General features: G+C 37.3%; 1 protein-coding gene across 5 annotated transcripts in view; it reads left to right on the plus strand.

The window, feature by feature from the left end:
- Window positions 1–47: 47 nt before the first annotated feature.
- Window positions 48–16840, plus strand: part of Edem2 (ER degradation enhancer, mannosidase alpha-like 2) — a 40153-nt gene continuing 23360 nt past the window's right edge. Inside the window, exons 1-6 of one of the 5 annotated variants that reach the window (XM_036372759.2) lie at window positions 48–587; window positions 650–846; window positions 905–1051; window positions 6741–7159; window positions 7310–8104; window positions 8160–8395. In XM_036372759.2, the coding sequence (XP_036228652.2) occupies window positions 704–846; window positions 905–1051; window positions 6741–7159; window positions 7310–8104; window positions 8160–8395 (1740 nt within the window). In that variant the 5' untranslated portion in view covers window positions 48–587; window positions 650–703. Of the gene's footprint in view, window positions 592–649; window positions 847–904; window positions 1052–6740; window positions 7160–7309; window positions 8105–8159; window positions 8423–16840 lie in introns of all 5 variants that reach the window. The other 4 variants (XM_014241208.3, XM_014241209.3, XM_036372756.2 and 1 more) reach the window with 4 other exon arrangements.

Here is a 16840-nt window from a genome sequence, read left to right on the forward strand (position 1 = left end):
TAATTTAGCAAGCCAATCTAAGATAAAAAAAATATTGAAATGGCAACACAAAGTTAATTGACAGCTGTGCTAACCGCTTATAACAAATTATTTGCCAGCTATAACAAAAAGTGGGAAGTAAATAAAAGTTGTGATGTAGCAGAGTTATTGAATATAAATGTTCGCGCTAAGATTACATATAAAACTTTCGATATAAAGTTTCCAAAAATTTTACGGAAAAATTAATATCTTTATTATTGAGTAGCAACGTTATTTCAACCTATGGCGGACGTTCTTGATGTTATAAAAATTTATTTTCCATATGTTTTAAAATGCATGTTATAGTAAGTTGATAAATTCATTTGGGCAGATCAAAACCACAATATTTAAAACATGTAAGGCTGTTAGCATATAATTTTAAAAATAGCATTCAAACAATTTTATAACGTTGTGACGTGGTTACTAATTGCAAGAAAAACAATTTTAAAAAATCTTTATACACTTAATTTATTCAATATGAACGTTCAAAGTGTTTTTGCAAACCGTCAGTCTTAATGTAACCAAAAATAATTCGTATTAAGACTGAATGGAAAAGAACACTGGTATATGTATGTATGTAAAACTACTTGTTTGTCGACAGTTAATATGAACTTTTTTTTTTCTTAAACAGAAGATTTTGATTAAATAGCTCTTATTAAAACAAGTCGTAGTATCACAATCCAACATGAATACAAAAAACATTTCAATATTTTCAAATCACAATGTGGTTGTGCTTAGTATATTAGCCTTGATCAGCTTTGTTGCTTTGACCTTAAGTGAAAGTATACCAACTCAAAATATGTCCCGGAAGGAACGCGACGAATTGAGGTAAGTGAAAAATTTTATAAAAATCAAATTTGTCTTACAATTAATACAATAATACAAGGTATGAAGCAAGGGACATGTTTTATCATGCATATCGGGCATATATGGACAATGCCTATCCTGCCGATGAATTAATGCCACTTTCCTGCAAAGGTAGATATCGAGGTGTTACGCCTTCCCGAGGCGACATGGATGACATTTTGGGAAAGTAAGTTGTACTATGTATCTAATAAAAAAATTTCAAATGGAAATAGATCGCTTAATCGAATACATTTTTCTAATAACTCGGTTAAAACATTGTTAATGGTAATAGTTTTTCATATCCGATGGCAAAATATAAACGATAAACGGTGTTTTTATGTAGTAAGATACTGTAATCACTTGCACAATTACTAACTAAACAATTGCATTGGCACTATTATTAATTTTTAATAAAAATTGATCATATATGTGTCATAATAAATAGATATTACACGAAACTTTTTAGTCTAAATATCCCAAAATGTTCGACATACTTATGTACATACGTCCAAGTATTTAAAATTCTATTGCCGATATTTTAACGAAAGAAACTGCGGCAACCAAGCCAATAGGACCGGAGTCGTTCTCTGTTCCCCTACACATTACAAGATGAACTCCGGCGGATGGCCGAAATTTTTTCTAGGATAGTTACATACAAAAATATTTATGCAAAAATTGTTCTTCCCAGGGAGCTGAATTTGATAAGCTCACTGCAGATTAAGGTGTCCTCTGCAGAAATTGGGATACTGTTCGACAGATTTATGTCCGTACTGCTATCGGGAAAATAAATCCGGTAAAAGAACACATCACATCCAATAACCCAGCGGATTTACTAAGCCTCTTCAATTCAACTGGGTTAGATGAAGTGTTCAGATAACAGGAGAGGGCACGATAGACCATAGGAAATTTGATTTGAAACGGTCACTGTTTACTTTTACATAAGCCCTCAAACGGTTCGGCCTTGATAAATAGCAGCACCCGCAGTGCTCCAACCAAAGATCTTTTGAGAACTCCAAATCTCTGTGGAGTATTCGAGAGGCCATGTTCTCTAACTCTGACTACAAACTGTAGTCCAATGGATTCAAATCTAAAATCCAAAAATATTGCTTTTAAGGCACTGCTGTGTGTTTTTTGCCTTGTGTGCTGGAGCAGAATGTTGCTGGAAGATCCAATGTCCTCCAACGAAGAGTGAATTGCGTAAGTGCTTTACCACGCCTTTTTAAATATCCTACTGGTAAACTTTTGTCCTAGTTTTAACCTCTTTTTTCACAGGTGTGGAGAGGTGTAACGACTTTACAGGAGACGAAACCACAGCTGCTCAACATTTTTTCATCGGAAAATAGGATATTTTCTTGGTTAAATTAGCGTAATTTGCTTCACACGCCTTATCAGAAGTGAAAATTTGGTCGATATAACCATTTCCTTGGGACATAATTATCTATTTTCTGCGAATGCTCTTGCGAACAGGTTTTATGGCTGAAATGATTTAAACTACGCTAGGTCGACCACTTCTAAACAAATATTCTTGAAATATTAAGTTTTTTGAGAAGCTCGTAAATTTCACTTGTGTCTATTTAACACTTATGTAAATCCATCACCGCAATACGATTTCCTTTGGCTCCCTTGTTAATAACGAAAGCAAGCGCTGAACTGATTATTATATATGAGTAGACACTGCATATAAAATTTAATAAACAAGTATGGAATGAAGATCAAATCCGGGAAAATTTCTTCAATTAAAGAATTTTATAAATATATAACTCATACACTGACCGACATATTCAGCTTAGGTTTTGTTAGATTAACGAAAATCGTAATATGTGGTATATGAGTGTTGACGTAATTCCTAGACTATCACATATTTTCAGCATTAAACTATAGTATGTCCAACATTATCTGTTGAGTTATTTTTGGTAAGATATCTTACATATTGACATATATATGCGGTAAAATAAGATGATCTCTGAGTTTCATTAGGGTACCTCACATATTATCACCAATATAATCGGGATCAAGTCAATCGAATCTTTTAAAATCCTGATATTAGTTATATGGCTACTAGGGCAAGTTTTCACACCATTTTATGCACAAAGATTCATTGTTATAAAAAAAACACGCTCTTTTAATTTCATTAAATAACTCACATATGGACCGATATTTGCGGTATAATAAAGTCCGCTGGAAGTTCGAAAATGTTTCTTTTAGGTATGTATATGGGGACTAAGGGAGTTATTGATCCGACTGAACCCATTTTTGACACACGGATATCAATATCAGATAAAGATTTTCTCTGCGTTTCTATAATATATCTCACAGATTGACCGATATTCTCGATAATTAGTTCGCAATAGAAATTGGGGTCCATATATTCGGTACCTATGGGCTTGAGCAGTTTCGGTTCGATTTGGATAATATTTGGTCATAAGCTGGCTCACTTTAAAGTCAGTATTCGTGCAAAGCTTTATCCCGATACATCAAATAAATTTTAAAATTGTGTTATATGAGTAGTAGGCGTGGTTGTAGTCTGATAGCGTCAACTTTCACACTGTGAAGAATGTTAGAATAATGCTACCTACCGAATTTGGTTTAAATCGGTCGAGCATGTTCCGAGATATGGGTTTTCACTTAAATGTGGGCGGTGCCCGCCTATCCCCTAATTTTGACCCTGGCTAGTATAAAGTGCTCTCGTACCATCTCGGAAGTAAAATTTAATGTCTCTGGCGTATTTATATTATAGTTTTTGTTGTTGTTATTGTAACAGTTATCTAATCACCGCTTGGGTGATAAGTTTCAGTTTAGTTGTCGTCGAGGTCTTCTAACGGGAAGCTTAGCAAACGAGCTGTTCGACGGGGTTGGACCATAGGGAAATAGGGGGGTTCGTTGGGCATGCAAAGAGGTGGTTGGTGTCATGCGGAGACTCATTGCATGTAGGACATATATTTAGTATGTCGGGGTCGATTCTGGATAAGTACGAGTTTAACCTGCTACAGTATTCAGAACGAAGTTGCGCAAGGGTCACTCTAGATTCCCGATGGGTGGTGGTTTGACTCCCAAGTCCGCCATTCACTGAGAGGGAGTCGGTTCCCACGACAGTCGGGTCCACGTAACCGGAACGACTGTCAACTCGGCAGAATTCTGCCGCTACAACAACAACAGGGAGTCGGTGAAGGTGTTGATGACTCTACTATGAATGGCAGTCAGTGCATGTGTAAAGTTCCTTGCGTCCGAAGTCTGCTTGGAGAGGAGCTCGTTAAGCTCCTTAACCGGAAGCATACAGGCCTCACTATGTAGGTGTTCGATTGGGGGCATCAAGAGGCATCCCGCGATAGTCCGGAGTGCAGTGTTTTGACCTATCTGGAGCTTCTTTGTCTGCGTTGCACTACATCCAGGCGACCATATTGGTGCAGCCTTATAAGTTGCGAGCAACGTTTCTTTGTCTTTTCCTGAAGAGCTGCCGACAAGCGATTTGAGAATTTTGTTGCGGCTCTGTATTTTGACAGTTATCGCGGCCGTGTGAGGAATGAAGGAGCACAGGATGTCAAATGTAACACCTAAAATTTAGGGTTATTGACCGTCGGAGTTTTAATGCCATCGACTGTAATGTTTAGATCCAGTCTGTACTCCTTTGTCCAGTTTGTGAAAATGGTCGCTGTGGATTTAGTGGAGGAGAGTGTTAGGCTGCTTGCAGAGGAGAAGCGAGAAAGGTCGGAGAGATAGCCGTTTACTTTCGAGCACATGCCATCGATTCCATTGCCCGAGGTCAATATCGTGCATTTATCAGCGTACGAGGTCAAAGAAATTCCCTCTGGTGGTTTGGAGGAATTTCGAGATGTAGAAGTTAAACAGAAGCGGGGAGAGGACACCACCCTGCTTAACCCCCAGTTTATTTCTTCGCAGTTTGGAGTTTTGACCTCGAAACAGTACGGATGAACGCCGACCGCACAGGTAATTCATAGTCCACCTTCACAACCCTGGAGAGAGCATGGATTGTTCGATGTCCTCAAGTAGCATTGTGTGGTTGACTGTGTCAAAAGTTTTTGACAAATCCAACGCTACGAGGATCGTCCTCTCGCAGGGTGGCTTTTGGTTTAGGCCATGAACTATCTGAGCGTTTATGACGCTAAGTGCTATGGTGGTGCTATGCACTTTCCGGAAGCCATGCTGATGGTCTGCCAGTCTGGTGAGTGAATGTCGGGAGTAGCAAGGTCTCAAGCGTCTTCACTGCTGGGGAAAGGAGGTTTCCCAGGTTTCAGTAGTGGGACCACTCTTCCGACTCCACACATCGGGTATATGAAGAGTGGTCAGCGGCAGGTTCAGGACTTGGTGAGACAGCTTACTCCCGTCGAGCATCAGCATGCTTATTCCCTCAGGGCCAATGGATTTGGACGATTTGGCCTTGTTGATCGCACTCTGAACCTCCCCTTCGGTGAAAGTAAGTGGCTCGCGGTCTTTTGGCATTTTGCGCAGCCCTTGGATAACACATCGTTTCGTCTTGTTAATCGAAGGGTTCAGTGTAAATTGCCGGCTAAAATAGCTCGCGCACTTCTTTGGGTCCGAGGAGGTATGGCCATCGGATTGAATTTTAACTCGATCGTCATGTCTCCTCGGATTAGACAAGGCCTTGACAATAGTCCAAAGCTTACTCACACTGATGGAGCAGTTGCAGGACTTAAAATGCTCTATCCATTTGTCCGCTTATGCTGATTTACCATTTGCCGAATCTCCAAATTGAGATCCCTTATTCGGTTGGCTAATACATCTGCTTCGGATGGGAAATTAGGGTTCCGCAATTTTTCTAGCCGGTATGAAGCGAGCAGTAGCAGTAGCAATCGCCTTGCGGAATTGACGCTCGCCAGCGATGACTTCTGTAGGAATGGGTAGTGCGCTGAAGGTGCTTTCGGTTAATTCTGTGAAGCCGACCCACTTAGCTTTGTTAAAGTTTCTCAAAGGTGCGGTTGTCCACAGGAATAAAGTCGGGAGGTTTCTCGATCGAGATAATTATGGGCAGATGGTCTGATGCGAGAGTTTGCATCAGTCGCCAAGTTATGCTATTTATCAAAACACCGCTAGCGATGGTAATATCTGGAGAGCTATTACAGGTGCCCATAATTGGTCTCACTGGGAGTTACGCTATTATTTCATCAATTTTTACAGTGTCGGTAGTAATGATTAAGGGATTTGTCTTGAGCGAATTTGGCTGTTGACCCTTAAGTGGTTTAGGAGATTGTACATTAAACCTCTTCGATGTCTCTTGCGACTGTGATCTTCTGGGCCAAATTACAGTTCTATGTCTTATTTAAATGCTGAGTTATGACACTTTATAGGTTTTCGTTTAATGGCGGTTTGGTGGCACGGCAGTGGTCCGTGTTCCCCGTAAGGTGAACAAAACTATTATACTCTGCAGCAACATGTTGCAAGAGTATACAAATAACGGCACTTTTTCTTGTGATTTTGTCCTCGCTGTATTGGAACTTTTTAACAGAATTTACGGCATGACTAAGTTATCGCATGAGTATCATTCTTCAGTAGGACACAAAATACTATTTTGTTACTAAGCACCAATCAGGTAGAATATTACAATGATGACAAAACACCACATTCTGGACTATATCAGGAAGTATCTTTTGAAGTGTAGATACACAGTAAACCTGCTAGTTTCCAGCCGTAGAGCTGCTACGATGCTTTCATATCCACACTATACAATACTTACCCAATATAAGTTTAAACAAATTTATCTAATAGCCCCTCCTCTATGTCGATCCCATTGTAACAGGTTGTTTCCTGAGCCTGCGGTTAGATAACACCGATGACTATACCTAGCTTATCCCTCACCAAAGGGCCTTAAGGATTTTAATAAAAAAAAATTTTTTTTTTAGTTTTTCAATGACTCTTGTTGATTCCATTGACACGTTGGTATTGCTTGAAGATTTCGATGAATTCGAACGAGCCGTTCGGTTAGTAATTCAAGATGTACAATTCGATAGCGATATAATAGTTTCCGTTTTTGAAACAAATATACGCATGGTGGGTGGCTTACTTTCGGCACATGTTTTGACGGAGTACATCCAAAAAAGTCGTGGTATAATGATATGGTACAGCGGAGAAATGTTGGAAATGGCGCGTGATTTAGGTTATCGCTTACTCCCAGCTTTTAACACATCAACAGGAATACCACATGCTCGAGTCAATCTGCGTCATGGCATGAAAGATGAGCAGTTGAAAAAGTCACGTGAAACATGTACAGCATGCGCGGGAACTATTTTATTGGAATTCGCGGCTTTATCACGTTTGTCTGGTATGTATGTTTGGTCATAGCGTAATTATTTATTTTCCATACCTTGTTTTTATTATTGCAAGAATAATTTCTCAACTTTTTCGGCTGTTTCGTAATTTTTTAATATACATTAATATAACATAATATATTATTATCTAATTTTTTACACAGGTGATCCTGTATTTGAAGCACGTGCTCATAAAGCTATGGATGCGCTTTGGAAGCTACGGCACAGGGGATCTGATCTAATGGGAACCGTGCTAAACATTCATTCGGGAGATTGGGTACGTCGTGATTCAGGTGTAGGAGCCGGTATTGATTCATACTATGAATACTTATTTAAATCTTACGTTCTACTTGGTGATGATAAATATTTGGCTCGCTTTAACCGTCATTACAATGCAGTAATGAAATATGTTAGCGAAGGGCCAATGCTTTTGGATGTACTCATGCATAGGCCTCACGCAAAGTCACGCAACTTCATGGATTCATTACTTGCTTTTTGGCCTGGTCTCCAAGTTCTATCTGGAGACATTAAACCAGCTGTTCAAACACACGAAATGCTTTATCAAGTAATGCAAATGCACACATTCATACCAGAAGCTTTCACTGTCGATTTTCAAATTCACTGGGGACAACACCACCTTCGGCCCGAGTTTATAGAATCAACATATTTTCTTTTCCGAGCTACTGGTGATCACCATTACCTCCAAGTGGGTAAAAAGGCATTAAAAACCCTTCAGAAATATGCAAAGGTTCCATGTGGGTATGCTGCTGTAAACGACGTTCGCACTGGAAAACATGAAGATCGCATGGACTCTTTTGTACTCTCGGAAACATTTAAATATCTGTATTTGTTATTTTCGGAGCCACATGATTTACTAGTTAATGTCGACGAATTTGTTTTCACTACAGAGGCACATCTGCTACCACTAACTATCGCACAGCTCGGGAACACAACTTTCAGTAATAATATTATTAAAACTTCCATCATAAATATTAATTGCAATACAAATTGCAGGCTTTAGGCAAACTGATGAACATAACGTTCTGGATTTTATGCGAACTTGTCCCAAGTCCAATAAACTTTTTCCAGAAAAAGTTCGGAAGCCACTGCGCAATTTTATTACAGGTTCCTGTCCCCGGGTACCTACCGGGAAGCGATTACGTGCTTTGGATTTTCAAGCAAGTAATGCAGACCATTTGCGGGCTATTTACGACATGGGCATAACAATGGTGTCTTTAGGTGATGGCAAGGTGCGCCTCTTTCATAGTTTTTATAACGTAAGTTTCTTTTTTACTTTCATTTAACATTAACCCAATCTACGGAGTGCGGAGAGGTATAACTCATTAAACTAATATAACATACTAAACATTTGAAAACAAGTTAGTTAAAACAAATAAAGGAGGGCGAAGTTCGGGTGTAACCGAACATTTCATACTCTTGCAACTTCCAAGAATCAAAGGCACAGAAATACCTTCAGGTGTTGGCAAAACTTTATTTTAAAAAATTTTGCAAAATAATCATCCTTAAATGAGATATATGAAACATAAACTCAACCGAAGCGGTTTAATATAATATATTGAGTTGATGTGCAAAACGTCAACCAGATGATCGGAATTGATTATATTAGGGTATGAGGTTTGAACCAAGCTCTAGCCAATTCGATTCATATTCAGCGCTAAACCACTGACCGACATATTTAGCAAAAGGTTTGTTAGAATAAAATATAATAAAATCACTATACATATGTAGTATATGGAATTTGAGGTAATTCGGAGCCCAATTTATATATTTTCGGCATTAAACTATAGTATATTGGATATACGCTCAGTTAATTTTGCTTATATATCTTATATATTGACCGCTATATGCACTATAAAGCCAACCACAGGTTTAAAACACTTATACTAGGTATATGGGAGATAGGAGTACTATTGACCCGATGAATTGGCTTGAATAGTTATGGTACGATTTTGACAATTTTTAGATTTCAGATGGCAAACCTTAAAGGCACAATTTGTCTAGAGTCTTATCCCGATATATTCATTGTTGCTTGATTTGTATACTGGAAAGTGAAAGAATCAGTTGGAATTTAAAGTTGTATTATATGGTTGTAGTTCGATTTGACTTTTCATTTCATTTTTGTATTGTAACATAGGAATGCCAGGATTATGTTATTTGGCGAATTTGAGTTAAATTGGTCATGTAGATCCGTAGATATGTGATGGGCGGTGCCACGCCCATCGTTTAATTTTGACACCGGCTCCTGTAAAGCTCCTGTACTATCACAGATACACACTTTGTGATTAATTTATGGCGCTTTATGCAGGTTTTAACAAAACCATTATATGGGAAGTGGGCAGGTTTATCATCCGATTACCGCCACTTTCACACTGTCGTAAGAGGTGTCAAAGGAATTTGCCCTGAATTCGGGGCATATAGTTTGAATGACTTCGAAAATATATTCATTAAACTTATTAGGGGGTGAAAACACGCCCACTTTTTAAAGATGTGCTCACAGTACAATATAAATTACAGTACAGGTTTTCGATTAATAGCGTTTTAGGGCCGTGGCAATGGTCCGATACAAGGACTTGATTTTGATCTAAAATTCTTCGGAGATGCCAATTTTCGTGAAGATATTTTGTCAAGTAAAGAAATTTTTCATATAAGAACTTGATTTTGATCGTTCAGTTTGTATGGTAGCTGAATGATATATAGGTCCGATATCGGTTGTCTCGACAAATCAGTGGCTTCTTGGGTAGAAAAGGACGTGTGCAAAATTTCAGATCTATATCTCAAAAACTGAGGAATTATTTCGCGTAAATACAAACAGACGAATTTGTCTAAATCGACTCAGCTCGTCATGCTCATTTATACATAAGGGGTATACAGACCGAATATGTTAATTTGGTAATTCATTAGGTGATACTTCGTTAAAAAACTTAACTGTGAACATACTTTTTGCTCTATCTCAGTAGTGTGATATATTTTGTTTCAAAACTTACTTAATATTTGCTTTTGAAAAATTTGTCTTACATTATTTTGTAGCGAGCAGAAAAGGTATTTTTTCACAATGAATCAAATGAACATTTAAGGCAAAGACGCAAAACAAACAGCTGATTTGATGTTACCAAGTAACGAAAAAATTATCAAGCTCGCCAGGCTGGTACTTGGTAATGCAGTGAAAAAATTACCGCATAACGACTAAATAATTAACAAAGCTGGTGTGAATACCCCTTTACATTTTATAGGGTATCCGATGTTTCCTTCTGGGTTTTACAAACTTCTTGGCAAATGTAATCTACCCTGTTCAGAGGTACGTAAATACATCTAAATAATAAGTCAGTCTGATTTTATAACTCAATTCAGATATAACAACCTTTGAAATAACACTTAGCTACAAAATCTACCCGCTTTCTTGATACGTTCGACAGCATTCTTCAAAATTATTTAGAAAATGTTTTCTGCTGCCACAAGAACATATCTATTACTCGCAACATGTTGCACATAGTATAATAGTAGTTAAAATATCGATTGTTTGTAATACTCAAAGAGTCAAAATGATCAATATGACGAAACTGATTAATTACCAAATATCTGTCTATCCGTTTGTATGTACAAGCAATAACTTGACTACGAGTTAAGATATGTTAATAAAACTAGTAAATCTATTATCTGACACTGTGCGGAAGTTGATATTGCAGATGGGCGAAATCGTAGCATTATTTATGAAATTCATAAGGATAATCCAGCACGTTTGCACGTGCACCGTGGGGAGACCACTGTTGTTGCAGTGGTAGTCGTGGACGCTGCTGTTGGAGCAGTCTCTTGACGCAGCATACTAACGGCCGAACGCAAAGTTGGTGTTGGAGTTGAATTTATTTTCACGTTTACCTATAGGGGAGAAAGGCGATTTTAGCGGTAAGTCTATTAAAGCTTTGGTGGACGAGTACATGCGATAAGAGCGCCCTTTACTTTTTGTAAGTCTAGGTGCGTCAATGTATCACATTGGGGGTACTCCCATAACTTTAATTTTGAGTCGCTCTGTAAATTTGAGCATGTAAACAACTACTCTGAACTTTGGACATTTAATGTGTGGCAACTCTCATCTAAAAATGATTGAAATTGGTCCATACGTTTTCAAGCCGCCAAATACCGAAAATAAGAAATTTCAAATAGTCATACGTTACTCATACTTAATATAATGTTTCAGTCTTCCGGTTTAGGTATACAGTATATATCGGTTAATATGTAGAATATCTTAGCAAAGTAACTTATTATTACATTCGGCCCTATTCCCGTTCTCGTTTTGGTTTCCAAGTTGTCGTTGTTATCGTCGTTTCGTGTCTAAATTCGTATTGTGACGAACACGGATGATAGAAAAAAATCAAATCGCGGATAAATTGCCAGAATCAACTAGACAGCGAAGTTCGCCAGAATGTTCGAGTGGCGAAGTTTTGTTAGCGATCTATTATATAAGGGTTTGCCGGGTTGAGCAGTAGACACAGTTCTAATTAGAGTGCTGACGAGTAAAGTGCAATTGAGATATAATTAAAAAGTTGTAAATTCAGATATTGAGTAGTAATGGATTAGAAATAGAGATAAGTGTGTGGCCACTAAATTGGGACTTTTATTCAGTAATCCAGTGATCGAACTCAAGAGTGAGTAACAAGGTAGACGATTTATCGAAATCCTTTACAGTATTCTTGAAGTATATCGTAACACCTCGAAATATTAAATTAAAATTAAGAAAGTATGATAACGCCCAAAATACTATTTTATCTGTTGTTGTCGTGTAGTTGAACTATTTTGTGAATTAAGTATTGTACATTTAAATTAAGTAAAGAATGGTTCACAACAAATCCGCAGCTAGAGCCATAGGAGGAGTTATTATTACTAAGACAATAATAATAATAATAACTCCTCCTCCTGTGGGTTCTTCTCCTGTGAGTCCTTCCATTCTTTAAATATATGAATAAATAAATATTAAACACCTTTATAGATATAAAAATGCAATTTTACAAATTTAATTTAATTTATGCCAACCGTCTCCGTCGCGATTTGGAGGTTTATTAAGTTTTTTCGAAGTATCCCTCTACAAAATGTCGAAATGCAATGGCTTTTTCCCCTTTCTTAAATCTTTGGCATACGCAAGATTTTTTCCAGTTATTATTCATATTCATATTATCACATTCACTTCCAATAATCGTACTCGTTGCTATCTCGCTCTCAATTATTACAGCGACAAGACTGGGCACTGTAGGCTCAAGAAACACCTGTCAAACAAGGGCATGGCTTCTTGTGGCAACTGCCGATTCTGCGACACAGGCTCAAGGCCCTCGGTTCCATTTATGTGAGCAGGGATCACATTGCCTCAATAGCACCCAGCAAGTTGTTGGAGTTTTTCAGGGTGCTGGGACTTTGGGAATGCATGTGATGGAGGAGAGGGCACAATAGACCCTAGGTCGCAGTGCAAACCTCATATTCATATTCTATTCTATTCTACAACGACAAGGAAGGACTGTTATTATGTCGTTATCATAGGGGTTTGAATATGGGGAATACCAATTTATTTTCGATAAATGTCGATAACGCCAACAGGAATGCTACATAGCCATTATTTTTTCGTTTTAAAACGACAGCGGAAATAGGGCCGATTATTTATTGTAGTTTTGTGATAAAAATTAGTAAAATCGGTCCATGAACTACCTCTGTCGCCATATACTACACATAATCATTTTCGTTATTCTAGTTAACTTTATGCTGAATATATCGACCAACCTGCGAGTTGTCCTTACAAAATTGGATGTATATTTTATCGAGCATGCTTTAGTTTATTGTCAGAAGTAAATGAAGTTAATCCAGACCGTCCCCTAACCCCAATATATCCAATATCGTGATTTTCAGACAGCCTTGTGCAGGGAGCAAATTTGCCTGCACCAATGCCTTCTGACCTTTTCGAGCCATCTGTATTTAATTATACTACCTCTAAAGAGCGGTGAAGCGATTTCGCTGCCAAGGGATTGAACTTCTAAGTAAAATTCATACAATTGATGATATCATTCCGGAGTAGCGAGCGTGATAAGACACCACTAAAACGGAATATCTTTTTAGCGGCAAAATCACCGTCGATTTTCGAATCTATGTACATAAATACATATGTATGTATATCAAGGAAATTCGGGTTAGTTACACTATTTATAACTCAAGAACGGCTGAAAATTGGTGGGGAAGTGGCATAGAACCAGGGAACGGACACATATAATTTTATCTTTTTATGTTAAAAGTCAAAACAATGTTGAAAAAAATTATATTTCAAATCATAAGCATGTGTTTAAAATTCATGTAAGAATCATTTGAATATTTTATTACATCAAGAAAATAAAATAACAACACATAGCTACTGCAAGTAACTTTTGAACAAGGTGGATGGCACATCTAAACGGCACTACTTTTGTGTTTTAAACCGATATCTTTATTGATTCAATTTTTATACTGTGAAGTGATAGAATTAGAAGTTTTAAATAGTTTTATTTGAGAAGTAGTCGTGGTTGTAGACCGATCTCGCACACCGTAATATGGGAGAATAATGCTATAAACCTAGTTTCGTTGAAATTGTTCAAGGAACTCATGAAAAATAGATTTAACTAGGATTTCAATAGGACGAACAGACGTCATTCTGATTGTTTATATACATTATTTATGAGTTATAACTGTAGCATAACCTACGCTATCGTCGATGCTCTCTTTGTAGCTACCTGCCGTAGTCGGGAGTGAGCTGAGTCAGTGAATCCCACCGCTTTTGCTGTTGGGACTTGGTTACTATGTTCAGCATTGCCTGGTCGGATGTTAGGCAGACAACACAGATTGTGTAATTTGACTGCCATCATTTTGGGTTAACTCCTCCCTTCCTAAGTGAAGATCGCCCACGATCCTTTCATTTACCTTTTTTACCAAGATTACATTGCCCTTTTAGCGGTAAGTTGTTTTTATGTTATCAAGGCAAATCACAACACCACTAGGATAATGAATTGTAACTAGGAAAACCACTGTTTTCGAGTTAACTTCTTCTAGAAGAGTGCCAATATAATTCACATTTTCCACATTCATTTCCTGAAAGTAGTTTAGGCTCAAAGTGTCTAGATAACCCAAAATATTGATTTTCTGTGCTTTTGGAGTTAAATATGTACGAGAAAAAGCGTTGTTTCGATTGCGGTATTTACTACCATAAATTTTTACTGACTGATTAAAAGTCAACACCGCTGACGGTTCTGATATTTCCATAATGATCCTCAATTTCGGCCGTGACATTGTTAATAATAACAATGAATGTAGATTTTTCGCATTTTACGGCATATGCTTTATTTCTGCATTCAGCAACGGTGTTGGTTTCTTCAAAATGTTGTACTCGTCCTTGGTGCGACACGGCGAATAGGCTAATTTTCCTACAAACTATCAGTTATAGGCTATGTTATAATAAAATACAAATTGTCACTGTTCTGCAAAACCTTAAATTTAGATATTCCTAATATTTCTATCATAATTACAATAGTAGAATGCTAGCCGACAAGTGTATTTAAATCATTTTTTTTAATATATTTTTTTTAATTTTTTTTTATAATTGTAACTAGTATATAAAAACAACAAAATACCAACAAACAATTCTTTTCTTAATAAAATACTTAAAAGCTAAATGTTAATGAAATACATTTGCTGCTACTGTTCCCTTGCTAGGTCGGAAGGCTTCTTGCGTTTCAACCGGATTTCTCAGCAGTTTCGATGAGTCTGGAAGCCTCCTCATTAACATGCTGTCTATAAGTTCGTGAGACTTTGCAATTTTCATTATTTCATTTACCACGGAATTCAAGCCTAGATCACGATGTTGGTTAGCAGATCTAACGTACCAAGGAGCATTAACTAAAGTCCTTAATACCTTACTTTGAAAGCGCTGAATGCAGGCAATAGAGCTTTGACTTGAGCATCCCCATAGTTGAGCTCCGTAGGCCAGACTGGTTCTGATTCTCCAGCTGCTAACAATGCTGTCTCATTCGCAAATGCCGCTGTTACATAATTTGGGTCAGTAGGTATGTCATTGGTAAAAAGCAAATATACAATATACATACTTGTATTAACAAGTTAGCACACGCAATATTATTTGGGTAACATGCATTTTAATTTGAGCAGCAGACCCGAATGTCAAACTTTGTCAAAAGCTTGAGACACGTCCAAGAAGGCCGGCTAACAAACATTATTTTTATCCATTGTATTTTTAACGAAAATAACAATTTGGTACACCTGATCAATTGTTGAATCGTGGTCACGAAAGCCAAATTGATGTGCTGGTATGAGATGTTTACGATCGATTATTGGTTACGATTGATATTGGCCTATATGATGTAACATCGTGTAATGGTTTACCCGGCTTAGGTATCATTATGACTTCAAATACTTTCCAAGCGATGGGACGTATCTTAGGCATAATGCACAGTTTATAATGTTTACAAGTTTCTTTATGGGAATATAATGTTTACAAGTTTCTTTATTTGGTAAATTGCGTAATATTTCTCCGATTAGTAAATCGAACCCAGGTGCTTTTTTAAGCCTTGTGTTCCCAATAAAACTTTTAACTTCCTAGTGACTGGAGAAATGCTGATGTGTGGATCCAACCAACTATTTTCACAGTTTAGCTCATATCCAATCGTTGGCCGTAAATGTGGTTCTCAAATAATTTGCAAATACGGCAGCTTTATGTTCATTCGTTGGTGCATGGTCAGAGCTTAGGTCTGAGCTATCTTTAATACTTAAGTTAATTTATATTATATATGTCTGTTTTAATATTATGTCTAGGCGGACTATACAGAGAAGTAAGAAATAATGGGTGTTTGTGCATTTTAACTGAAATTGTTGTTGCATCTCGAGTTTCTTCCGTCTTAATTGGATCTTCCACGCAGTGTTCAATATTGCTTTTGATTAATATCGCGCTCCCTCCTCGTGCTGAGTTTTCTGGGTGTGGATCGTGATATAATTCATAATTTTAAAAATAAATGGTTCGTAAAATGCGTTTCGGACAACATATGTACATATATCAATATTTCTGTCGTGTACAATAACTTCTAATTAATTTTTTCTTTTAGAAAGACTATTAGCGTTCCATAGCATTATTCTCAAAGAGTTATTGTTCATCAATAAATTGTAGATAGTAATCAAGAGCGTTGAGTCGCTGATTTATGGACTTACATAGTTTCTCTTACTTATTTAGTTCATTCAGAATTTGGGATAACGGACTACTTTTTTTAATTGTATTTGTATGACCTTGTTTAGCCATTTGCGCAAATGAAACTTTAGAAACGGAAGAAAAGGAAATTACTTCACCCGTGTTTACAATGGGTTTGTTCGTCAAAGCATTGGCATTTTCCTCAACTAATTTACCATTCTTTTTATCACTAAGTTTTTGCAGTTCTTTTGCAACGACACAACCTCGGTAGCTTGCAGGACTAATCCAATCGCCGCAGTTACAACATTTAGCAGGATCTTTTTCAGCTTTGCTGCATTCAGTAGTAGGATGTTTGCCTCCACATTTCACAGACCTCGGTGGTATACCGCAGAAGTTCTTTGTATGTCCAAAAGCTTGACAGTTTTTACACTGTGGAATTAATGTAGATTCTTTAATAGGCTCAACTTTGACAACGGTACTA

This window comes from Bactrocera oleae, chromosome 3, assembly GCF_042242935.1.
Source record: "Bactrocera oleae isolate idBacOlea1 chromosome 3, idBacOlea1, whole genome shotgun sequence".
Taxonomy (NCBI): Eukaryota; Metazoa; Arthropoda; class Insecta; order Diptera; family Tephritidae; genus Bactrocera; species Bactrocera oleae.